This window comes from Myotis yumanensis, unplaced genomic scaffold, assembly GCF_028538775.1.
Source record: "Myotis yumanensis isolate MYYU_CA2020_CCGP unplaced genomic scaffold, mMyoYum1.0.hap1 SCAF_7, whole genome shotgun sequence".
Taxonomy (NCBI): domain Eukaryota; kingdom Metazoa; phylum Chordata; class Mammalia; order Chiroptera; family Vespertilionidae; genus Myotis; species Myotis yumanensis.
Window position 1 is genome coordinate 75,259,832 of NW_027223758.1, and position 27,202 is coordinate 75,287,033.

Consider the following 27,202-nt stretch of genomic DNA (forward strand, 5'->3'; position numbering starts at 1 on the left):
GATAGTAAATTATTATTTGTTGTCAAAGGAATTACCAATAAGAACTATTGGTACTATTGACTAATCCTGTGATTAACAACTCATAAGTACATTGTAAGTAATCACTTCCTCATTGTGCAAAGGAAATAACCTGTCGCAAAAAATAATAACTGCAGTTTAGTTCACATCTCTCCTTTTGGAGAGATTGGCCTGTAAAAATGATTTTCAGAAACTTATAAAACATCACTGCTTACTTGTTGATGGTATTTCACAAAGCAGCACTGCAGTCGTTATTTATAGAATTCGAGAGCATGGGAAAACCCTGGATTACCATAGGAATAGTATGTGATTTTGTGTGTTTGTGTATATGCTTACACCCCTGCATGTACATGCATATATGTATACAGGGTCATATCATACATGTTTATCAACATTTTTACTTCCTATGCAGTCTATTTAAAAATATGCCATATTTTAGAAAGTAGGGGGTGTGCAGGAGGCAGTCGATTGATGTTTCTCTTTCATCGATGTTTCTATCCCTCTTCCGCTTTCTCTCTAAAATCAGTAAAAACATATTTTTTATCTGTGTCCCTGGATTATGCATACATGCATACAAGTTCTTTGGTTGATCTCTTCCCTCCCATCCCCACCTTCTTTCTGAGATTTGACAGTCTGTTCCATGCTTTTATGTCTCTGGATCTATTTTGTGCATCAGTTTACTTTGTTCATTAGATTACACATATGAATGAGATCTGAAAGCCAATGGGGAGATTTGGAGGGGGCCTAAAAAAGGGTCAATGGGGAAAATAGCGGACATATATAATACTCTCAACAATAAAGATTTTATAAAACAAAAAATAAATAAAGTAAAGCTAATAATCATGAAAAAATTTTTAAAAATGCACATATGTAAATAATGTTAAGGAATAAAAGTCAGGATATAAAAGAATACATACATGCTATCTATTGTTATGTTAATCATACATGTATTAGAAAATATGTGATAATGTAAAATAGTTGATTTAACTTTCTGGAACAGTAAAAAATGTATCTGTCATTTAAAAAATATAATACTGCTATAAAAAGATAGTTTTCCATACAAAATAGCAGGCGATAAATGTTAAATATTTGTGTTGACAGTAAGTGCTACTGAAGTCCACAATAGGAAAGCTTAATGTGGACTAGAGCTTCCTTTTCGGTGTAAAGTAAGGATAATTTTTTTTATGAGGTAGTTTGTCATCAGTTTCACCAAACGCCTCGCTCCTTTTCTGCAGCTGTAATCTGCTCAGTGGGGGTGTACAGGATGTAACCTGGGGGTGTACAGGATGGCCTGTCTTCCTGAAGAGAACCAGGTCCCCTCCCCAGATGCCGCTCATTCTCATTTTAATAGAATTCCTTTTGAAAGTCAAAATCTTAAGAATCATTGTAATAGCAATCTTTTATCCTAGAATAGGAAACACAGTATTGCTGTGTATCTCTGTTATTTGGCATTTTTTACCAATCAGTCATGATTTTCAACTATTCCTAAGTAAACTGGTGGGATTTTATTCCCCTTCTACTAGGGATTTCAATTATTTGTTCCTTCTGTGTCTCTAGAATAGATGAACATCTCAACTGTTTATGAATTATTTACAAAGAAGTTTTGGTAAACTGAATAATGCCCCACCCGAAATATGTCCATATCCTAATTCCTGGAACCTGTCAGTGTCATTTTATATGGTGTAAAGTACGTTGTATGAAAAGAGACTTTACAGATGTGATTCCTTTAAAGATCTTGAGATGAGAAAATTGTTCAGGATTACCTGAGTGAACCCAATTTAATCAGAACAGTCCTTAGAAGAGGGATACAGAAATCAGATATTCCATGATACAGAACAGTAGTTCTCAAAGTGGGTCCCAGAGCCGCAGCGGCAACAGCAGCACCTGTGACTTCTTACAAATACAGATTCTTCAATTCTGTCCTAAACCTCCCGAAAGGGAAACTCTGGGCATGAAAGCCAGGATTGACATTTAACAAGCCCTCCAGGTGATTCTGATATTTGTTAAAGTTTGAGAATCACGATCTACACCAAGTTTTGTTCTCCCTGATAGAACGAGCTTGAGGCTAAAAATGCTGGGAAAGCTCACTGTGCTCGACTGTCAAAGGTAATTTGCAGCTGCTTCCTTTCTGCCTGGGTTTTATCAGACTATAATCACTTGAACAGCTTAATTGAAAAATCACTTATGTTTATAGCTGGAATTAAATGTTTTGTATTTAAATAACCACTTTTGATTAGAATCATATTTTGTTGAAAGTGTTGGTTTTATCTGTGTTCTGTAAAAATACTTATAAAAACTCATCCAATTTCTAGTGGTAACTTACATTCTATTAGTATAAGGTGAAAGGTTTTACATCAAATCTCATGCTGTGTAATGGCCAATCAAAGAGTATTTCAAAGAGTATTTAAGGTGGCTCAATGGATTTCCTGGCTTAGTATTCAAAACTAAACCTTTTAAGATATTAATATTTAATGCTATATTTTTTTGCCTCTTCTCAAAGTTGATTTTATGTAGCCCTCATTATTTGCAACTCCTGAAATCTTGCTTAAGCAGCAAGTAGCAACATTTCTTTTTCTCATCCTTACGGATTTACTGAAATCTCGATTGTTTGAAAGTGGATTTAGCTTTGTGGCACGTGTTACTTTACTAGTAGCTGTGTAAAAACTAGCATTTGTTATTTAAGAAGATAAAACAGCCTTATTTTGGTGAAAGTATATAATTAATTTCTGAAAAGCCAAAAGAAATAACTTGTTTCATTGTGCTCCTATTTGACAACTGGTCTTGTGGTTCCTTTTAGGTACTCAATAGGAAGAGCACTCTCCCGTCTTCATCTGTGGAACTGGATGGTTCCTACTTGAGTGTAGCCAAACCACAAACCTACTATCAAACCAAGCAAAGGCCTAAAAACCTGGACTCAGCTTCGGAACCCCTTGCGGAGTTCAGAAATAATTCTTTGAAACCATCAGCCCTTCATTATCCCAAAGAGGATCCTGACATGATGCCATCAGAAACCAGAACACATGATTATGGATCCCCAGGGAAAAAACTAGCAGATGTAGTCCCTACAGAGAAAGTTCCTTCAGAGGCATTGAAGATGAAGGAATGCCAGCACCTTCAGCCCACTCCGTCTAGACTGTGTTGTGCTGATAGACTTCCTGAAAATGCAGATCATGTTCCCGTTAGCCATCCTACAGACATGGCCCCTCAATATTCCAAGACACACCCAGAATCATGCCATTATTGTGGGCATTACTGGGCATCTCTGATGCATGGCCAAGAGGTACTGCAGCCCAGTGAACTTGATTTCAAAAAGCAGCTATCAGAAGATAGAAGGCAGCAACTTATGCTTCAAAAAATGGAGCTGGAAATTGAAAAGGAGCGCCTTCAGCATCTGCTGGCCAAGCAGGAGACAAAGCTTCTCCTAAAACAGCAGCAGCTTCATCAGTCTCGCCTGGACTACAATTGGTGAGTCCTACCTGTTCTTTCAGCAGCGTCTGTAGCTTGGAGAGCACAGGATAAAATGACTCTGCATTGCTGCAACAAATGTGTAGGAACAGGTTCCTTGGGGTCTTGGCTTTCTCAGGATGAGGACAGATTATGACTACTAAGTAAATTCCACTATCATCTTTGGAAGACTTGAAAGATTACCTTGTCTTCCAATATGTTAGCTTAGATTACAGGGGTCTTCAAACTACGGCCCGCGGGCCACATGCAAATACAAATATTGTATTTGTTCCTGTTTTGTTTTTTTACTTCAAAATAAGGTATGTGCAGTGTGCATAGGAATTTGTTCATAGTTTTTTTTAAACTGTAGTCCGGCCCTCCAACGGTCTGAGGAACAGTGAACTGGCCCCCTGTTTAAAAAGTTTGAGGACCCCTGACTTAGAATATTTACTACTAAGGAGTCCAGTGTAATTTTTGCCAGATTCCAACGACAATATTTTTTAATGATACCACCATTACACAAAATCCTTCATTGTTTGATGTCATTGTAAAGAACATTAGGCATTAAGTAAAAGCTTGAGATTTCAGGGTGTGGAATCCGATTGTAAAGAAGTATGATTAGCTGTCATCATTCCATATTTATGTCTCTCCACTATAACATCCTATATAATAAAAGGCTAATATGCAAATAGTCCCCTTGGGAGTTCGAAGGGGAGACCGGGAGTTCGATTGCTCGCTATAGCGTGCACTGACCACCAGGGGGCGGCATGGAACATGGTGGGAGACCAGTGGCAGTGGTGGGGCACTGAGAGAGTGAAGGAAGGAGGAGGCGGGGAAGCCAGGAGGCCAGGAGGTAAGAAACCACGTGGTAGTGGTGTGCGGGCAGTGAGGGAAGGAAGAGGCGGGGAGGGGGGGAACCTGATCAGCCCTGATTGCCAGCCAGGCCTAGGGACCATTCCCACACATGAATTTCATGCACTGGGCCTCTAGTAAAATATAACAAACTAGAGATCTGGTGCACAAATTTGTGCACAGGTGGGGTCCGGCCGCCTGCCCCAATGGAGGTTGATCAGGGCTGGGCCCACAGGGGAGAGGGGACGCAGGAGGTTGGCTGCCGGCCCTGCTCCCGCTCAGGATGGGGGGGACCGGGCTGGCCAGGGGGCGGGGCCATGGGTGGTTGGCCAGCCAGCCCCGCCCCCAATCGGGGTGGGGGGGGGGCTGATCAGGGGCCAGGCCGGCCAGGGGGGTGCTGCGGGAGGTTAGCTGGCCAGCCCCACCCTCGATTGGGGTGGAGGGCTGATTGGGGGTGGGACCGGCCGTGGGAAGGGGCCGCAGGAGGTTGGGGGGGCACTGATCAGGGCTCCGATATGGCCAGTTGGCTGCTGCAGTATGTGTCATAGCAACCGGTTGTTTCAGTTGTTCTGTTATTCCAGTTGCTTGGCTTTTATATATATATAGATAATGGGACCTTCTAAATTCAATCTTTTCCTGTTCAGTAACCAATTCTTTTAAACTTACCAACATTTAAATTGTTCTTCCCATCTGGCCAGTGTGTCTCAGTAGTTGAGCATTGACTCATGAACCGGGGGGTCGTGGTTCGATTCCTGGTCAGGGCACATGCCCAGGTTGGGGGCTCATTCCCCAGTGTGCTGCATGCAGGAGGCACCCGATTGATGATTCTCTCTCATCATTGATGTTTCTATCCCTCTCTCCCTCTTCTTTCCTCTCACTGAAATCAATAAAAACGTATGTATATATATAAAAGCCTAAGAGACTCTTCACACTAAATGACTGGAACTACCGGCCGACCAATCACTATGACATGCACTGACCACCAGGAGGCCGACACTCAATGCAGGAGCTGTCCCCTGGTGGTCAGTGCGCTCCCACAAGGGGCGTGCTGCGCAGCCAGAAGCCAGGCTCATGACTGGCAAGCGCAGCTGCGGAGGCGGGAGCCCCTCCTGACTCTGCAGCAGTGTTACCGAGCAGTGGCGGCATGCGCAGTGGGCATAGATGAGCACGAGCTGCGCAGCGCCCGTCCCCGGCTCAGGCTTCTCCCTGGCTGCCTGCCGCTTGGCACACTTCTACATCCCTCGGGGGATGTCCGACTGCTGGTTTAGATCGGGCCTAAACCGGCAGTTGGACATCCCCTGAGGGGGTCCCAGATTGCAAGAGGGCGCAGGCCAGGCTGAGGGACCCCACCCCTGTGCACAAATTCGTGCACCAGGCCTCTAGTTTAAAAAATAAACAAGTAAATAAACTGTTCTTCCCTTAACAATTCTAACAGTTTTTGGTAAAGTCAAGGTTTCTAAATATAAGATTGTGTCATCTGCAAATAGATAATTTTACTTTTTCCTTTCCAACAGGGATACCTTTTGTTATTCTTGTCTAATTGCTTTGGCTAGTATTTTCAGTGTTATGTTGAATTGAAATGGCAGCTATAGATATGATGGTGAGGGTCATTTTAATTAGTGTTATTAGAATTCCCACTTTAGACTCTGGTGACCCAAATACACTTGCTTAAAAATGGATATGGTAAAGCTTTAAGTTTGTAGAGAAGAGATGTAAAGTGCTCTTAAAACATCTATAATGTTGAGTTTTTAAATTATATTCTAACTAACTCAGCCTTCCCCCACTCCTCTATAAGTAAAAAAAATTTAAATTATTATGAAACTGCTTTGTCTTTATTAATGGGTATTTAGTATTTTTTATAGTTTTTAATTTGAAAATAATTGCTGGATAATATAGCTATAAGAAAATGGTCTTTCAAGGATTAGCATTCAGTTTCTTACGTTCCACAGGAGAAAACTTTCTCTGAATTTATTTTTACAGGTTAAGAACTCAAGCTGTGTTTAACTCAAAAGAACTGATTGCTGATAACAAGCTTACTAAGCCCCGAGAACTCAACCTGGATATGAATGGGAGTGACTCTGGACCAAGGTAAACTCGGGCAGTTGGTCAAGGCAAGAATATGTAGGACATAGATATGAAGGATATGTTTGGTTTATAGTTAAATCTTCATATTGGTGAATCCAGCCTTCTGATCATATGAATAAATACATTCTCATTATAAAATTTTGAATATATATAATAAAGTATAAAGAAGAAAATAAAAATTATTCATATTCCTGCCATTCAGAAACAATCTTTTCAGCTCTTTTTCTGTTTTAATCTTTCTTTTATAATTACATATCCTATATTTAGTAATAAGGAGTATGCTTATATAGAATTTTGTTCGCTTTTTTCACTACATCATATTTTCTGATGCCATTACATTTTTATGAAAACACAGTAATTTATTCACTCAACAAATATTTATGTGTGACATCTACTATTTAGTATCTATAAGCCTGTTGTTGTATAATACAGGATTTTGCTATTATAAATTATGCTTTGAAGACCCTCTCTGATAATTTAATTTATCTCAACCTATTTCCCTGGTATAGATTCCTATAAGTGAACTGCTAGCTCAGAGTATATATGAATCTTTTAAGATTCCTTTTTTTAAAAGAATATATTTCTTTATGGATTTCAGAGAGGGAGGGAGAGGGAAAGATAGGAACATCAATGATGAGAGAGAATCATTGATTGGCTGCCTCCTTTACCCTCCCACCCTCCACTGGGGATCCAGCCCGCAGTACAGGCATGTGCCCTGACCAGGAATTGAACCAGTGACCTGGTTCACAGGTCAATGCTCAACCACTGAGTCATGCCGGCTGAGCATGAGCTGGGTTTTTATATTATACATTTTGTTTCATATTTCTCCTTTTTTTTAAATGAGTTTATTTAAGCCAAACTAATAACAGTGCTGGGAAGCTAGGTCTCAAGTGCTTTTCCATATTCCATTTTATTTTTAATCAAACTTTGCTAAATTTCAAAAGAAAAATATTTTATTATAAAAAGTAGAACATCCAAAAACACATCAAGAAATGACCTGTCATATTTCATTCCTCATTCTATTCCCTATTCTGATTGTCTTTGTTGAATTCATGTTAGTATCCTTCTATACCTTTCTTTATGCCTCTATATATGTACAATATTTGTAAATATTTGAGATCAAACTGAACACATTACTTGTTAATCCCCACCCCCATCCTCCACTCAACAGTACTTCATGGTCATCTATCAGATTTTTATTTTATTTTTTTTTATAAATCTTTATTGTTCAGATTATTACATTTGTTCCTCTTTTTTCCCCCCATAACTCCCCTCCTTCCAGCTCCCACCCCACCCTCCACCCTCACTCCCCACCCACTGAGTTCATCCATAGGTGCATGATTTTTGTCCAGTCACTTCCCGCATCTCCCACACCCCTTTTCCCCCAAGAATAGTCAGTCCATTCCCTTTCTATGTCCCTGATTCATTATAGTCACCAGTTCATTCTGTACATCAGGTTATTTATTCACTTGATTCTTAGATTCATTTGTTGATAGATGCATATTTGTTGTTCATAATTTGTATCTTTACCTTTTTCTTCTTCTTCCTCTTCTTAAAGGATACCTTTCAGCATTTCATATAATACTGGTTTGGCGGTGATGAACTCCTTTAGTTTTTCCTTATCTGTGAAGCTCTTTATCTGACCTTCAATTCTGAATGATAGCTTTGCTGGATAAAGTAATCTTGGTTGTAGGTTCTTGGTATTCAGCACTTTGAATATTTCTTGCCATTCCCTTCTGGCCTGCAAAGTTTCTGTTGAGAAATCAGCTGACAGTCGTATGGGTATTCCCTTGTAGGTAATTGAGCCTCTTTCTCTTGCTGCTTTTAAGATTTTCTCTTTGTCTTTTGCTCTTGGCATTTTAATGATGATGTGTCTTGGTGTGGACCTCTTTGGATTCCTTTTGTTTGGGGTTCTCTGCGCTTCTTGGACCTGTAAGTCCATTTCTTTCTCCAGGTGGGGGAAGTTTTCTGCCATTATTTCTTGAAATAGGTTTTCAATATCTTGCTGTCTCTCATCTTCTGGCACTCCAATGACTCTGATATTAGTCTGCTTAAAGCTGTCCCAGAGGCTCCTTACACTGTCTTCACACTTTCGGATTCTTTTTTCATTTTGCTTTTCCAATTGGGTGTTTTTTGTCGAATCTTTGGTTTGATTCTTGTGCTCCTCTGGTCTGCTATTGGGTATAATATTCTTTATTTCAGTCCGTGTATGCTTACTTTCTAATTTCTTTATCATAGCATCGAGGGTCTCATTAGTTTTCGTGAGGCTCTGCACAAATTTATGGCAAGCCCTCAAAATTGCGATTCTTAGCTCCATATCCTCCATTTCTGTCATGTTTTTTTGTCTCCGCATCTTTTATGCTTTCTTGGTGCACCCCCTTGTGGTCTCTGTGCGCAGTCTTGTTCTAGCCAAGCCTTAATTGTTGTAGTTAACACTAGAGGGATTTGACCACCAGGCCGACTGGCTGTGGAAATCAGCTGTGGGAAAACTTCAGTCCTCAGGGGAGGCGCTAGTCCAGCCCTTGCCTGAGGCGATCGGCAAATGGCTGTGCGCAGGGTTTGGGCGGGGCGGGCTCAACAGGGCGGGGGGAGGGAGCAGCTATGGCCGCTCTCAGTCCGTCCCCAGGGGCTCTGCCTCTCTGTCCCAGCAATCGCTGCAAACCTCGGAGGGGCCGTAGCCAGACAGTCCCGCTTCTCCCGTTTGAGTCTGGGTCCCTAGAGACTCACCCGGATCTGTAGCCCAGAGTCTGAGACTCGCTCCTGATTGAAAACGACAATCGCGCCCTCAGCCGCCAGCCCGCTTTGCGCGCGCACCCTCACCACCGCACCGCCGTACCTTTAAATTTTCCACACTGCGCCTCCGCTGAGCGTCGGAATGCTGTTGTTTTTGCTTCTAGTTGAAGAGACTCTCCTCAGCCAGCCTTCCCGTGGTTCTGGTTGATGTCCGCTCCGACTTTTAGTTGTATTTTTGAAGTGGTTGTCCACGGCGGCAGTCTCCGGTGTTTACCTATGCCGCCATCTTCGATTCCTCCCATCTATCAGATTTTTAGATATAGAACTATGGTAAGCAGAATAATTGCCCCCAAAGGTGTCTGTGTCCTAATCCCAGGAACCTCTCAATATGTTACCTTACATGGTAAAGGGACTATTTAGATATAATGAAGGGATTAGACATTGAGATGGGATATTATCCTGGATTATCTGGGGAGTCTCAGTCTAATTACATGAGTCCTGGAAACTGGGGAGTCTTTTCTTGCTGGGTCAGAGAGATGAAATGGAGAGAGGAAGATTCCAAGCATGAGAATGACTTCACTTGCCATTGCCGGCACTGAAGATGGAGAAGGAGGTCACAAGCCAAGGAGTGCAGGCAGCCTTTAGAAGCTCAGAGCAGTCGTCAGCTGGCAGCCAGCAAGGATATGGGGAGCTCAGTTGTCCAATTGCAAGGAACTGAATTCTGCCAACAACCCGAATGAGCAAGGGAATAGCCTTCAGAAAGGAACATAACCTAGCCAATACCCAGTATTAGCCCATGAGTCCTGTGTCAGACTTCTGATCTACAGAAGTATAGAATAATAAATTCGTGTTGCTTAAGCCACTAAACTTGTGATAATTTGTTATAGCAGCAATAGAAAACTAATTCAAATGCTAACTCGTTTCTCATAAATGCATAACAGTCCATGGTTTCTCTGAACACTGTTAACATATCCAGCACTTCCATTGTTGGACATTCAAATTATTTCAACTTTTTACCACTACACAATGCTATAGCAAGCATGACTGTACTTATTCTTGTATTCTGCTACATCTGTTTATTAGGATAAATTCCTCATAATAGAATTGTTACTTCTACATACATATATTTCTATATAATTTATAATTATAAATTACAAGATTCAATACCAATTTTCTTTTGCAAAAAGTTGCAGCAATTCATACTCCCACTTGCAGTTTATGAAAGTTTTCATTACTACTGTTCAGTAAGTGTAGTGAATGCTTTGGAAGCTAGTGCTTTAGTCTAAGAGATGGACATGCTTTAAAAATTCAGGTACACTTGGGCATCTATGTCCTACATTCAGATAATTATGACAAAAATAAGATAGAACCATGCACTACTTTCAAACAAGTATTTCCTAATGTGTATTTGATAAAGGCATTTTAAAATGTTAACTGCAGCCCTAGCTGGTTTGGCTCAGTGGATAGAGTGTTAGCCTGTGGACTGAAGGGTCCTGGGTTCGATTCCAGTCAAGGGCACGTGCCCAGATTGCGGGCTCCATCCCAGTAGGGAGTGTGCAGGAGATAGCCGCTCAATGATTTCCCCTCATCATTGATGTTTCTCTCTCTCTCTCTCCCCCTCTCCCTTCCTCTCCAAAGTCAATAAAAATATATATATTTTAAAAAATTTTAAATGTTAACTGCATCTAAGTGTTTGAGAATCATTTGCCAGTAGAACTCCCCAGATAAAATTTAATTTTAAGCTAAGTTTTGTTTATTTGGAAATTTAAATTATCTTAGTATTAAAAATATTATGTATTTAAAATATTAAACTGACTCGAGTGAGGCATTAAGAATTTGGAACTAAAATAAATGAGATAACGAGGAAGTAAAAAACATATTTTTTATAATTAACAGCTCATTTTGAGTTAATTATATACAATTACCAAAATCTAATTGCAATTTATTTTCTATTATCTGTGGGAAGAATCACAGGCAAGGGAGCTTACATTGCTGCCTTCCTGCATAAATGCTATAGAATGAGAATGAATAATATGTGAGGCCTTAATGACAAGTAGGAGCAAATAGTGGGGCACAGCTGAGCCAACCATTGGAAGATAATTATCACATGAGAGATGGTAATGACTTAAAAATTCACGAGTAACTCTTATTGCTTATAGGTTCTCTCGTTTGTTTTTTACTTAGTTTGCTTGAGATTTGTTTGTTGGCTATGCAAAAATGACCTTTATTTAAAAACAAAACAAAACAAAACCTGGCTCGCTAAGTACTACAGGAGATGTAAAAAAGCCCCTAGTTCAAGTACTCTAATAGTGGAGTAAGGCACATATATAAATATTGATCATCTATAGACTACAAGAGCTATAAAAGAATACAAATAAACTAAGAAGAGGTTTGTAGAAGAGGTAATATTTGAGATTAAGTCCTAGAATTTTGATAGGTAGGTGTGTGTATGTGTGTGTTTCAGGTGGGAGAAAACATGAAAGAGTAGACGTAAAGGAAGGAAATCACACAGCATATGTGGGGCATGTAGAATAAAGGCTGAACTCCTTGACTGGCATGGTGTTCTGCATGAACTCTGGCTTACCTCATCTCATACCACTCCCCTTCTAAACATTTAGTGACCCCTACTCCCATTTTACTTAAAATTCTAATTTCTTACCACGGCCTTTATGTTCTCCTATCTTGACTCTGCACTTTTTTCCTTGTATCCTGTGTTCCAACTTCATTTGGTCTTGGTTGTCATTTCAGTTTCTAGTACATGCTGCACCATACCTATAGCTTTAATCCTGTCCTTCCTCATGTTAACTTCTTTAGATGAAAGCTTAAACATCATCTCCTGAGTGGATACTTCTCTGATCACCCCATTGTTCCCTGTGTCAGTACTCTTAGGTCCCATATACTACCACCCAATTGTAAACTTCGTGAGTGCAAGGATTATAATTGTCTTGTTACATATGATATGTTATACCATCTATGTTATAAAGATGGTATCTTCAGTAGATAGTAGGTACTCATGAAATATTTGTGGAATGGATTTTTTAAAATCTTAATTTCCTCATTATAGCATCAACTAAGAAAGGTGACAGAGTAACATCTAGGAGGAGGATGGAGATACTTGGAATAGCCTCAAGGGAAGGTATAATAAGTTACCAAAAGTTGATCAATAAAAAGTATTGCATTCATAATATAGAAATTCCTTAGAATTGATAAGATAAACTACCTCAAATAGGCAACTCTTGGAAGAGTAAATCCAAATAACCAGTACATATATAAAATCATCTTATAAGTAATCCTGGAAAGATGAAAATTAAAAACAACAAAAACATAACATTGAAAAGTGTAGTAATATCACGTGTTAACAAGGGTGTGGAGAAACAGGTAGTTTGATACACTGCTTGTAGGCATGCAAGTTGCTAGAGCTACTTTGGTGGTCAATTTTGGAATATCATTTTACAGTTATTTTTAATTATCATTGATCATTGGCACACCAATTATCTTACATTCTGTACTGTATTCTTACATTCTATACTGAGGCACCTCCATCCTCTACCCTTGTCACAACCACTGGTTTTTAAATAATGGCTAAAACACTGAAGCACAAGACTGCTCAGGGCTCTTCCATACTATTATCTGCATGTGCTGAACTGTGCAGGTTGATAGCGTTCAAACAGGAAAAGACAAACCCACTGCCCCCTTGTATGTGGTGTCCTTCGAATTAGCTTCCACATGAAAAAGCTAATAATTTAGCTCTGGATAATTTTTGGCTCTGGATAATTTTTAATCACATTTTTTGTCTCAGTATATATTGAATTTGTGAGATAAATATTTTCTAAAATAGCAATTCATGGATTTTCAGGATGTTAAATTCTTTAGCTGCATAGCATTTTTCCCTGTAGATAAGGCTCAGAGGTAGAGAGCATGATCTATAGAAATTAGAGAAATTCCTGAAGAATATTGGTGCTACAACTGGTTAAATACAAGGAGTTGGACAATAAATTGTAGATACACTTACACTTTATCTGCTGTACACAAACAGCAAAAAGACTGAATAGTGGTAGTTTTCACCCTTCGCTCTATGTACTTACACAAATCTTTGGGAAAGTACTTTTCTTCAGTAATGTTAGTGGGATTGGGGAGTTGGACGTTTCATTGCCACTTGAGTCAGTTTGCTTCGATAACCTCATTTCCAGGTTTATTTGGAATAAGAGCAGTTTGATTTCTTTTTAGACAGTGACTGCCTAGCCTGTTCCAATCTGCAACATATGGGTTCTTGTCACAATATGGAGCAGAGGTGGCATCTTGGATAGTGAACATTGTTTCCCAGGAGATAGAGAAAGACAGTAGTCTTGGAGGTATCAGCTGGTTAAAAGTATCACTTATTTTTTAGCATTTTTTTTCTTGCAATAAATAGAGATTAGCCTGAAGCCTACAACTGCAGATTTAGTTGTCATGTCAAATCATTGGTAGAATTCAATGGACTGTTTTTGGATATTATGACCTAATTGATAAAATATATCCAGGTCTTGATTCTTTTTTTCATTCTACAACTACATAAGATATTTCTATAAAAGGAATCTATAAACATACGGCTGTGTTTCATTTATACATCTAAGTATTGCTTCTCAGTGGGAAGAGGGAGTGAGAGCTAAGACAAAATGGATGGAAGCCAAAAGCATTTTACCAAAACATCACATTGATGTATAAGGCTTTTATATGTAAAAGAGTGGAGAGAGCAAGGTTAAGACTAGTAATTATTAATTTGATTTATTTATTCTTGTTTTCAGACATCCCAAGAGTTCTCTTTGAAAGGACATAAAATGTTTAGATGCTGTAAAAGGTTTTTATTTTTAATTAGCAATAGCTTTCGAACTACCTGAGTATACTTTAAAAATTTATTTTTGGATTCGGGACAATTGAATACACACAGGACAAACATAAAAACACAGAAGTTTGGAAAACAAGTGCATTCTTTTATTTGTAGTAGTCTATATGGAGGGATTCCTGGGTAGATAGGGTAACTGGAGGTTTGTTTGAAGATAAGATGAAAAGAAATAATGACTGTATTTCTGAGCATATTTTTTGATCATAAAGTGTCTGAGGATGTGGTTGTGATCCTGATTGGCCCATGGTGGTTTGTTGTAGGTGGATGCCTGTCTCAGAAGAACTGAATATTACATATGAAACAGTGCTAATTTTTTATAATCCCACAGAGAAAATTTTATATTGAACTCAACTCATTTGCTTTTCATATTGCTCCTGTGGTGCAGAGGATTGATTTTTGTGCTGCTTTTGCTATTTGGCATTTTCTTCTTTGGTAAACAGTGTATGCAAGCCTTAATCCTTTAACCTTGAATCTGAGCCCTGGGCTATTTGATGGGAAAAGAATTTTTCTTTGTTCTATGATGTGGCATGGTGAAGGATTGTATTAGTGAGGGTCAACCAGAGAAACAGAACCAATAGGAGATATATATTATGAGACATATTGCAAGGAATCGGCTTAGAACAGAACCAATAGGAGATGTATATTATGAGACATATTGCAAGGAATCGGCTTAGGCCAGGCCAACCTGAAGTTCATGGCTGGCTGCAGGAAGAATGGGCAGAAAGCTCAGGGACAGGCTGAAGCTGCGTTTTCAGGGAAGCCTCAGCTCTGCTTTAAAGACTTTTCCAGAAATTGAATGAGGCCCATCCAGATTGCCTAAGATTTGGGGGATTGTAATCACATCTGCAAAATAACCTTCACCTAGTTTCGTGCTTGGTTAGCTGGGGACTGTAGCCTAGCCAAGTTGGCGTATCAAAAAGACCATCATAGCCCACCCCTTGTCAACTTAGCACCAGGTACCTCTCCTTAAACCATATTTAACCTCCAAATAAACAAAATAAAAGGCATACTAACATAGTACAACTTCTCCCACATACACCTGAAACATGCTAACCCATTCTCCACAAGAGAATGTGAAGTCCTGGGTGATGGTCACTCTTCTCATTGAGGTCCTATGATGTCAGTGCTGTGGTATAAAGGTAATTATTACTTGTGCATCTTAAGTTAGGTGATAAAGGGATAAGAGAGAAAAGAAAAATAATTAATTAATATACATATACAAACATACCCATAACAGAGTAAGGAAGAAATATTCATAATTATTGCAGTTCTCATCTCTGCAACTGGCCACATGGCTGTAGTTGGGATTTATAACCACTGCCTTCCACTTCCCATCTCACTACACTTTGCTGGAGAAAGAAAGAGAAAGAGAGAGAGATGGGGGGGGCGGGGGAGCGGGGAGAGATATGACAAGGAAAACACAGAAAAGACATCTTGTGGCACTGCACGTCCAACTGACTTTAGAAACATTGAATTTGTACTGCCTTTTTGAAAAGTAGATTTCCTAGGACACGAAGTAATGATGTATGTCAGGAAAATATGCACAAGCATGGAATTCCATACTCCTGGGAATGAATCATTACAAGACAATGCAGTGCAGTGATTTCATAGCCCAAGCACTGCAATGAGACCGGGATCAAATCTCAGCTCTGCCACTCGCATTAGTTGTATGAACTTGGATAAATAATTTACCCTCGCTAAGCCTCAGTTTCCCTAGCCTTTCTTAAGAAAACTTCATTGGATGGTTGTCAGACTTAAGGGAGACGCATTCTCACTTGCTGTTGTTTTACTGGAGAGCATTTTGGTAAAATCAGAGACAAAGGAAAGCTGGAAGTCTTACTCTGCTCTTAAGAATCCTTGAGTGCCTGCTGCTAGCATTAAATTCCCTGAAAGGAGATGAAGGCAGCCAGTGGAGGTGTCATGTTCAGCCTTGTTCTGACAAATGAAAAATTAGTCATAATTAGATGTATAACCAAAACTTGAGAAAAGAGAAGCATGTATTTCTGATCTAAGACTCAAAAAGATAAGAGTCAAAAGAGCCGGAAAACTATCAAACATATAATTTCTGACCATGCAAACAAATCAGTTGACAAATTAAGGGAGGATTCTTTCAATTGTGACTGCAGAAATAAGAAAATACATCAAAGGGTATATATGAGAGAATTTCAAAGAACAGCAAGAATACTATCAAATATACTAAAGTCCAAAATAGGCTGAGGGTTTTAAAACATGCTATGGATGACTGAAATAGCTTATCTGATTTTGTTTAAAGGCTAAGGGCAAATCAAGGATAGGCTTATTATTTAGGACCTAAGATGCACTAGCGCATGGGCAAGGAGAATGAAACACTCCTCAGTTATTTTCTTCTCAAGAAGAAGGATCTTTGGTCTAGAAAGAGTAGAACAACCATTTTTACAATAAAACAGAAGCAAAAGATAGGTGAAGAGTTTATTTAAAATGTGTATGGACACACATTCGTGTACATAGATATAGATATGCAAATTCGGTTCTTTCAGCTTGTTTTTATACATCTCTGTGTCCAAATAGTTCCTATGGATAAGGCCGAAAAACCTTTACTGTTAGCCTTGAGGATTTGTAGACAACTGTGAAGGTGCCAGAAGGCTAAATGTGGATAAATTTCTTTTAAAATGTGAAGGAAATGGATTCTGCATATTATATGCCAATGAACTAGACATTAATTCTGGACATGATTCTTAATTCTAAGATGATTTATGATCTGAGAAAACAGATAGAACATATGGTTACCCTGCTTTCCTACAGAATACCTCTAAGCTGACAAAGAAAAGATGTTTGGAAAACCCAGACTTACACCTTTCATCTTACCCATTTCAAATAGATTTGTGCCCTGTTGTTCAAGTAAAAAACTGCATAAACCATCTTGATTTATACCCCTCCTTCTTTCATGCCCCATATCCAGTTCATTAGTAAGTCCTATGGACTCTACTTTCAAAAATATTTGCTTTGTCATCTTCCCTCCCTCTCCATTGCTCCACTGTATCCAAACCACCATGTCCATTCATATTATTGTGTGGCCTGCCAACTGGTGTTCCTGTTCCTGCCTATAGCACCAGCAACCCATCCTTGACACAGTAGTCAGAGTGGTCATTTTAAAAGGTATGTCAGAATCCATGTCCATCCTCTGCTTCAAGCTCTCTAATGGCTTCCAGTCATGTTTGACATACAAATCTAAACGCTATCAATTTACCATGCCCTCCATGCTGTGACCTGGCATTCTCTCCAGCCTTGTCGTATCTACTGTCGCCCTGCTCATAATATTCCAGCCACAGTGGCCTTTCGGATCCTCGAAAACACTCAGCTTATTTTCAGCCCAACCCTCTGTACTGCTATTGTCAGTTTCCTCTGTCTGGAAGGGTCTGTCCCTAAGTTCTTACATGATTGGCTTATTACTCGTTAAGGAAAAAGCAGTCAACTCTCACTTCTTCATATTGGCAGAAATTAAAGAGTGAGAATACCCATGCTTGTCGGGCCGCAAGGAAAATAGCAAAATGCATATCTGGTGAAATATGTAAGTAATTTGTAGAGCAAGCAGACTAAGGTTGAAATTGAAAATACAAAACTGAATGAAAATGAAAATACAACATATAAAAACCTGTGGGATGCAGCGAAATAGTGTTTAGGGGGAATCTTATAGATAGGTATTACTTAGTCCCTTCACGGAGCTATGGAAACGGAAATCCATGTTATAGGAGAAATAGTGGAAGAAACCAAGTACATTAACCTCAGCCTATTGTATCACAATTTCTGTGAATGAGACCTAGGGACCTGCATTTTCAGAAAGCTCCAAGGTGATATCTTCTTGGGACCAACTAGACAAGATTCTTTCTATGCTCAGATTGTGCTTGTTGTGTGAGTTCATTTATGTCTTACATACCCTGCTATGATGTAACTGGTGTTCAGTAAGCACGTTATTATGATACTCTTGTCGTTACCTTTAGCAAATAATTTTTGCATATTTTTACTGTAGTATCATAATTGTCCTTGCTCTGGAACACATATGTGCCAAAGGTGGCTGAGCGGTGCCATCTGAAGCCAGTCTTTTGAACCATGGTTTCTGACTGCTTCATTCTGTCTGCAGAGCCTTTGAGTGATGTAAAAAAAAGAAGAAAAAGGAGCTTGTATCTGTAAATTAATGAGCTAAGAGATATAATATGCTGTCATGGTTTGCTTTTCATAGCCAGGTAGTTATTATATACTCACACTTAGCAACTCCCTGCTTCTGCCTCTCACCTTTCTCCAACAAGCAACCCAGTGCACCTCGCAGGGAAGTCTTTGATAAAACACACTTACTGCACAGAAGCCTTTTTGCAAAGCAGCACAACTCAACGAGACCGATTTTAAATTGCAGAATTTGAAAACTATGGCTCATTTGGTAACTATACAGCAATGCCAATAGCAACAAACATTATATGAGAAAAACACGCAAAGGACTGTCTTTGTCTAAATTATATATAACTATTAACATTAAGTAGCATGATTGATTTCCTTCAAACTTGTCACAGTGGGGTAAGTAAGGCTTTCATTTTAGCCTTATGCTCTAGGGCTTTTCATCCTGTTGAAGGATTCTAGGTCAAATGGGTCCCCGGGCATGGCCCAAACTATAGGAAATCCACAGTTTTATAGCTCACACCTGGAACCTGGCTGCTCTAATTATGGGTCCTTTTAAAGTGTTTTCTTTGAAACCCTCTTAATGCTTTTTTTTTACTCAGCTTTCTATTACATCCTCATTTACTTCAGTGGATGATGGTTCTATGAATAGGACCTATTGGCCAAAAAAATGGATTTCAAAATTGCTATTCATATACCTAAAGTCACCTGCTATGAACGGCTGTGAGCCAGTTCTGAGGCCCTGTAGTGGAGAACGCTGTGTATATACTTATGGTCATATGAGTGTGTGAAAACATAAAAGGTGTTGTAGCATGCTGGTGCACCCAGTATTTTTAAAGAAGGTTTATTGATTCTGAGTCGCAGGGTAGCAACTTAGTTGTGCCCTATATAGTAATCAAAGCCTTAGAGGGAGGTCCTCTGCTCTGTTGGGGCCAAGGAGACAGGGAAGCCTGTTAATGTGGCCTCTTGCTAGTTTTACTCAGTAGTCAGAGCTCGAAACACTTGAGTCTGTAAATGCCAGAAAATGGGTTATTTTTGTGATGTTGCTGATTGGGAGGGGTTAATGGGAGTCTCTTGAATGAGCAGAAGGGAAGGATGAATTGGAATTAGAACTCCTGATAAACTTTCAAGGAGTTTATTTGAAGGTAAGTAGACTTTCCTTCAGTAAACAGGCAGTAAGCATCCCCTTAATGTATACAACACAGTCTGATCTCTGCAACTTTGGATGGTATTTTTAAAGTTCATCACAAAACTTCTGTTGAAAATACAGAAACAGGACTCCTTTTTAAACATGGTTTTGTCAAGTGGTAAGAGCCAGAAGACTTACCCTCTTACTAAAGTTTAGGAGCTCCCTTTAGTTTCATGAAGTGTCATAGTAACTGATATTTGCAGTAGCCAAAACAAGGAAGCCACTCAAATTAAATGTTCTTTAGTGGATGAATGGATAAACTGGTAAATCAAAACAATGGAATGGAACGCAAAAATAAGAAGGCGCAAGCTATTGTAGATGCAATAACTTAGATGACTTTCAAAGACATTGTGCTGAATGAAATCTATTATGATGTCACATATCACCATACTTCCTGGAAAATTTCACTGTACATTCATGAGATAATGAGCATGAAAAGACAATAACATCCTAGTATAATAAAATACTACAGGCCTAATGCACAAAGATTCGTGCAAGAATGGGCCTTCCTTCCCCTTGCTGCCAGCACCACCTTTGCTCCTGCCAGAGCCGCCTTTCTTCCTTCGTTCTGGCCCAGAGCCGCCTTTCCGCCTACCCATGCTGCCCAGAGGCCCCGAGCAGCTGGGGCAGTGCAGAACGCCTGCATCATCACCATGGTGACGACAAAAGCGTCCCGCCCCGCCCCCAGCCACTCAGCGCCTGCATATGAAAATTAACCCGCCATCTTTGTTGGGTTAATACTTACTCCTGATTGGCTGGTGGGCATCACAAAGTACAATTGATTTGCATATTTCTCTTTTATTGGTGTGGATTGTTTATATCTTTGAATAACACCTTGAGAACCACTGCTTTAGAGATAGCAGAAACATGGACTGGTCCTCACTTTGTATCTTCACTAACACCCTGGCAGTATGTTGATTCACCATTGGACTTTAGCTTTCTTTAGGGAGATTTTGCACCACAGTTCTTAACTGACCACCATAAGGTTTTCTGACATTTTCACTAAATTTGTAGTTCTTTGATACCTTGGTTTGGATTAGCCTGAGTTCTAAAATTTTATATTCATAATTCATTTGCAAGATTTCTTGGGCATACTATAAACATGTATTTTTGAAGCTTCATACATGCATGCTTCGATGAAACTAAAATGTGGATTATAGATCTAAGAATGACTGAATGATCCCACAGTGCAAAGAGGAGGTAACAGTTCACTAACTCAGAGTTCTGTTATATTAATCCCACAAATACCTTCCAAATCATAATTGTTTCTTTAGTAGATGTATCTTGGGCCTCTTTTGTGTTTGCATCTCCATGGAAGGCGTTGCTGGGGATCAGAGAAGCGTAAGGCATGGCATCTGTCCTTAGAAAACTGTATATTCATACTTTTTTATGCTTGTTTTTCTTAGTTTATATTAAACTATCATTTTCATCATCCCAACTGTTAACCTTCACTTACATACTTTTACAAAGTTAAAAGGTGTTCATTCTGCATGGAAATATATATTAATTGACCTCAAAGAGCTGTTTTCTTTATTTGAGACCACAGTGAAGTTCTGAGAGCAGCAGCTTGGTGATGGCTAACCAGTGTTTCCTTTAGTGCAGCGTCCTCACCACTGGCTTCTTAGCTCTCCCTCCGGTGCTGCTTCTGGGAAGAATTAAAATAAAGATATTATAGTTAATGAAATTCTAGCTACATTCCTTTGGTGAGGGAGCAAATTAAGATCTGGTGACATCTTCAAGTATAGTGAGGTGACCCCTAATCCTTCATTAGATGGTGAAGGTCACATCTTTGAGTGATGGAAGTGCTGACCTTTCTCCAGAATTCATGTTTAAAGGCCTAACAAGCATCACCACACAGACATCCCACAGAGATCACCAATCCGAATGTCTTCTCCATCAGCCTCCTTCACATTTCCCTCCTTTTCTCAACAATTTTAATATATCAATACCTCTTCTCATATGTCTTCAGGCTCATTTTCTATGTGCTCAGAGATGATTCTCCTTACACACACACTTTATATTTGCCTTGCCATTGACCACTGCCCTTTTTTATCAAACTTTTCTAGAGCATAGTCTTTTTTTCAATCCTCATCTTATTTGACTTCTCCATATGAAGTGACTAAGGTAACCTTTCTGATACATCTCTCATCTCCTTGGTTTTTTTTTTTTTACACTATTCTTTATTCTGCTTATCACCCTGTTGGCTTTTGCTTTCCCCTCCCCCCAAAGTATTTTACTGCTTCCTTTGCTCTGCCTACTGTTAAAATTTTGACAATTCCATCCTTTTACCTCTTTTCAGTTGACTTCTGTCTATAGGAAATTTAATTTATTTCCATGACTTTATATCATATCTCTATGCTGATAACTCTAAAATCCTTATCTTAGGTCTCAGCTTTTCCCTTCTCAGGTCCAAACCTGTCCTTATAACTGCATGATAATATTACCTAGCCCAAATGATGTACAGGTGCCCCAAGTTCGGGTCTTCAGATCCAATCCAGTTATCTCTGCTCCACCCCCACTGACCTCCTCTGTCTCTATAATCTCAGCAACTATGCCATTCAGCTATTCAGCTAGTCTGTAATAACATGAATACCAACTATGTACTAGGTGTTCATAGACCTACTAAGTCTTTTAGATGTTTCCTCATTTAATGGTAATAGGAATAGTAATAAAAATAATGATAATAATAGAAGGAAGCTAACACATTTAGGTAGTGTTTATGTGCTGGGCACCCTTTTGAGTATCTTACATATGTTAATTCATTTACTAGTAACCCTCACAACAACCCTATGAGTTACTTAATTATTAACCTTATTTTATAAATGAGGCTCAAAGGGGTTAAATAACCTGCTTAAGAAATCACATCTGTCAGAACGTCGAACTAGTTATATAGTCAGTAACCAGTTCTGTCTGACATCAAAGCTGATATTCTGTGCTACTAGGCTGCCCTAACTACCCCTCAGGATCAGACTCCTCTCTTCCTGTGCCATGGAACCAAGGAACCAAGCAAGTGCCTTTTGCATAGCATATGCTAGTAAGTTATCATCATTCCTTTTTCTGACTTTCCTTGCCTCATTGCCTTTATGACCCTCCATTCTCCCAAGCTTCCTTTTACATGGGCCAGCTCCCTGTAGCACTTCGGTTATGCTGCCGTCATAACCAACCTACCACATTGTGTATTCATTGTTGAGCTGTCTCTTCCTGTTTACCTGTAAATATTAAAGATAGTCACTTATTTCTTTGTGTATTCCCATGCCCAAACACAGAACTGACATAGAGAAGGTTATCAGATAAAATTCATTGGGTATCTGGAAATAAAATTTGTACTGATGATATTGGGAGTAGGAAATAGGAAGATCTGATAATATATGGACTACATCACTTTTGAAATTTTATTCTTTAAACTCCTTGGTCTTAAAATATTTCATTCTGATTGACAGGTTCATCTCTGGGGAATATGAAGATTTAGTTAGGACGTTTAAGAAAATTATTTGTAAGAGTTCTAAGCAGTAGGGTCATGTGCCATCTGGCTGCACATTCATTGATAGCCAAGTGTGCACAGGATTAGTAACTAGATACTCTACCAACACAGGACACCATGGATTCTTTCTCTCAAAGTAGCAGGTGGAATTTAAATACTAGCTTATCAGGCCTCCTTTTCTTCTTGAATCACTTAGCACATCCGTGGATCCATAATACTCCATTTACAGACCAAGCAGGCCAATTTTGCTAGATTGATTCATTGAGATGAACAGCTACAACAAGTTAAAATCTATCACCACATCCCTGCATAATTTCAAAATGAATCTAGTTTGTGTTAATGGACATTTGTTTTTATTGTCTCAAAGATTGAACTTTTCCTCCAGTAAAGCAAAATAATATATATATATATATATATATATATATATATATATATATATATAGTGTTCTAGCCTGAACAGTACATAAAAATTAGTAAATAAGGCCCTATTAAAAATACTTATAATGTAAGTAACATGAGTCCCAATAGCATTTCTAATGTCCATTAATGCTTATTCTGAGGATCAGAGCTCATTTTACTGAGCCATTTAGTCAAATTGTGTGATTATTTAGAAAGTTAATTCATGCATACTCAAATCTAGCTTAAGTAATGCAGAGGGTAGGAGGTAAAACTCTATGGAGATGATAGTCCTTTTTGTTATTTAATGATCAGCCATAATTAACTTGCAAATTTGAAATAATTAGAACAAATTAAAGGTATTTAACTTTGCCTCCCTAAAGAAAAATTCAAATTGCACCAAATGCAGCTTTAAATTATTCAAATCTCAGAGGTCTAGGCTAGATTTTTTTTATAATGCCTTTTCTATGATGAGAATACCAATCTGCTTTTTGTCAGAAGGCATCCTATCAAGTAAGTGTTCTTTGTGTTTAATAAATGACAGCTATTCTTCTTTGTAAAAGTACTCCAGTCTCCCAAGACTATATCAGCATTTCCGTGGCATTTTAATTCAATAAAACAAAAGGTTAATGTTTTTCTACTTTTTAAAGAATGCAAATACAAGTGGTATTCAATTGGTCCTGAATGACATTTAAATTTTGCCATTCAAGCTCAGATAGACAGACTATCATGATATGAGATTTGGGCAAAATAGAAAGAAAAATTCATGGAATTTTGGATTATTAGAATTTTTTGGAACTTGAAGAACTGAAAATGTTTTTCTTTCTCCATCCTAAATCGAGGTTACTCAAAGTTTCTCATCTAGTATTTTATAATTTATATCCAATAAAATATGAAGATACCATTCAATAAAATCTTAGCAACTTAAGAGTGACTTATACAGAGTGGCAGTCCTAAATGTCAGGAGTTTAAAACTCTTTTCTTCTGCTGTCTTGATTTTAATCATTTTATCAGCACTTTAACAGCTCAAACAGATGCTGAATAAGAATAACAGAACTATAATAATTTCATCATATCAATGAATGATGTTGCCCCATATTAGTCATAGCTCTTCAGTGAATTTTGTACATGTTTTATCTGGACTGTATGAAGTGATAAGAAATACTGACAATTAGGTTTTAACTTTATGGTGCCTCACACAGTGAAGGAATGGTTACAAAGTATGTGGTCAGTGAATGTTTCTTCACTTTACTATCTAGTTCTGTGTAGTTTTGGAAATAACATACAGGGTGTTTGAAAAAGTACTAGTAAACACACTTTAATTGAGCTGATAGCTCAATTGATACTTCTTTCTTTTCAGATTTAACCCATTGGAATTAGTACTTATTCAAAGTGTGGGACACCCTGTAGTTATTAATTTTGATACATCACAGTATATCTTAAAATTTTTTGATAAAAATTTCTGTACTGTTTTATTCAACATTATTTTTCAGTCAAATTTATTGTAATTTACATTTAATAAAATGCACACATCAAGGTTGATGTGTTTTAACAAATGAATATACCCGTGTAACTGATACCCCAATTAGTACAGAATGTCATCACCCCAGAATGTCACTTTGCAGGAAGCCCACCCAACCACCACACCGGCTTCCCGCAAACCTCTGGCCCAGGCAACCACTGATCTGATTTCTCTCACATAAGATAGTTTTGCACGTTCTAAATCTTCAAATAAGTGTATATGTGTATCTGGCATCTTTTACTCACTATATGTTTTAGAGATTTACCATGCTGCTCCATGTTTCATTAGTCCATTACTTTTTTATTCTTGAGTAATAAATAGTTCATTGTATACCACAAGTTGTTTATCAGTTCATTTGTTGATGAACATTTAGAATGTTTCTACATTTGGGAAGGAAAAAAAAACTGAGCTGCTCTAAATATCTAAGTTCATGTTTTGGATACAAAACCTTCATCAGATATATGTATTGTGAATATTTTTTCGCAGTGTGCTACTTGCCATTGTATTTCCTTAGTGTTGTTTTTGAAGAACAGTACTTTTTATTAATGAAGGCTAAAAAGATATTTTCCTATGTTTTTTATAGGACTTGTAGACTTTTAACTTTTTCATTTAAGTCTATGATTAATTTCAAATACATTTTTATAGTGTGAGGTAGGGCTCAAGGTTCCTTCTTTTACTATCCAGATATACAGTTATTCTAGCACCATTTGTTGAAAAAACTACTTTTTCTTTATTGAATTGCCTGATGTATTTTCAAAAGGCACACACACACACTCACACATTTATGGATTTCTATTCCATTGATCTATATTTCCATTGTTATGTCAGTGTCACTTTAGCTTTGTAGTAAATATTGAAGTCAGATTGTATAAGTTGTCCAACTTAATAAAAACTGTTTTATGTATTCTAGGATTCAGTTTTACATTTTAGATTCAGTTTTCTAATTTCTTTTAAGGAAGCAAATTTATTATTAGATCAATTTTGGAAGAATTATTGTAAAAACTAGAGGCCCAGTGTACAAAAATTTGCCCGGCCTGTGCCCTCTCGCAGTCTGGGACCCCTCGGGGGATGTCCACCTGCTGGCTTAGGCCCGCTCCCCGGGGGATTGGGCCCAAGCTGGCAGTCAGACATCCCTCTGGCAGCCTGGGAGCCCTCGGGGGATGTCCACTTGCCAGTGGGGAGCAGGCCTAAGCTGCAGTTGGACATCCTTAGTGCTACTGAGGAGGCGGGAGAGGCTCCCGCCACCACCGCTGTGCTGGTAACCGTCAGCCCGGCTTGTGGCTGAGCAGAGCTCCCCCTGTGGGAGCACTCTGACCACCAGGGGGCATCTCCTGCATCGAGCATCTGCCCCCTGGTGGTTAGTGTGTGTCATAGTGACCAGTCATTCCCAGTCGTTCTGCTGTTAGGGTCAATATGCATATTACCCTTTTATTATATAGGATAGAGGCCTGGTGCATGGGTGGGGGCCAGCTGGTTTGCCCTGAAGGTTGTCCCGGATCAGAGTGGGGGTCCCACTGGGGTGCCTGGCCAGCCTGGGTGAGGGGCTGAAGGCCATTTTCAGACTGGCCACGCCCCCTTCAGGATGGGGGTCCCTGCTGGAGTGTCTGGCCAGCCTGGGTGAGGGGCTGAGGGCCGTTTTCAGGCTGGCCACACCCCTTTCAGGGTGGGGGTCCCCACTGGGGTGTCTGGCCAGCCTGGGGGCTGATGGCTGTTTGCAGGCTAGCCACAGCCCCTTCAGGGTGGGGGTCCCCACTGGGGTTCCTGGCCAACCTGGGTGAGGCACTGAGGGCCGTTTTCAGGCTGGCCACACCCCCTTCAGGGTAGGGGTGTCCTGTTGGGGTGCCTGGCCTGTCTGGGTGAGGGGCTGATGGCTGTTTGCAGGGTGGCCACACCCCCTTCAGGGTAGGGGTGTCCTGTTGGGGTGCCTGGCCTGTCTGGGTGAGGGGCTGATGGCTGTTTGCAGGGTGGCCAAGCCCCCCAGCAGGGACCCTCACCCCATGAGGGTGTGGCCAGCCTGGGTGAGGGGCTGATGGCTGTTTGCAAGCTAGCCACAGCCCCCAGCCACCCAAGCTCCCAGTGGAGGCTGGCTGGAAGCAAGTATCTGGGATTTATTTGTCTTCTATAATTGAAACTTTGTTGCCTTGAGTGGAGGCCACAGCCGGCCAGGGCAGGTGGGAAGCTTGGCTTCCTCCATCACCAGGGCAACCAAGCCTCCTGCCGGCTGCCATCTTGGTTGGGTTAAGTTGCATATCGTCACTCTGATTGGCTGGTGGGCGTAGGTTGGGGCGTAGCGGAGGTGCGGTCAGTTTGTATATTTCTCTTTTATTAGATTAGATATTGTTTCCCAGTTCATGAACATGATATATCTCTACATTTATTTAGATCTTTTGAAATTTAACACAATAATACCATGTAGTTTTTCATGCAACAGTCTTGCACATTTTTTATGGAATT

General features: G+C 39.4%; 1 protein-coding gene across 6 annotated transcripts in view; it reads left to right on the top strand.

Moving 5' to 3' along the window:
- KIAA1328 (KIAA1328 ortholog) overlaps nucleotides 1-27,202 on the top strand; it is a 160,133-nt gene that overhangs the window by 86,618 nt on the left and 46,313 nt on the right. For all 6 annotated transcript variants that reach the window (XM_070421012.1, XM_070421016.1, XM_070421014.1 and 3 more), the window contains 2 exons: nucleotides 2,816-3,483; nucleotides 6,295-6,402. In XM_070421012.1, coding sequence (XP_070277113.1) covers nucleotides 2,816-3,483; nucleotides 6,295-6,402 — 776 coding nt within the window. The remainder of the gene's footprint in view (nucleotides 1-2,815; nucleotides 3,484-6,294; nucleotides 6,403-27,202) is intronic.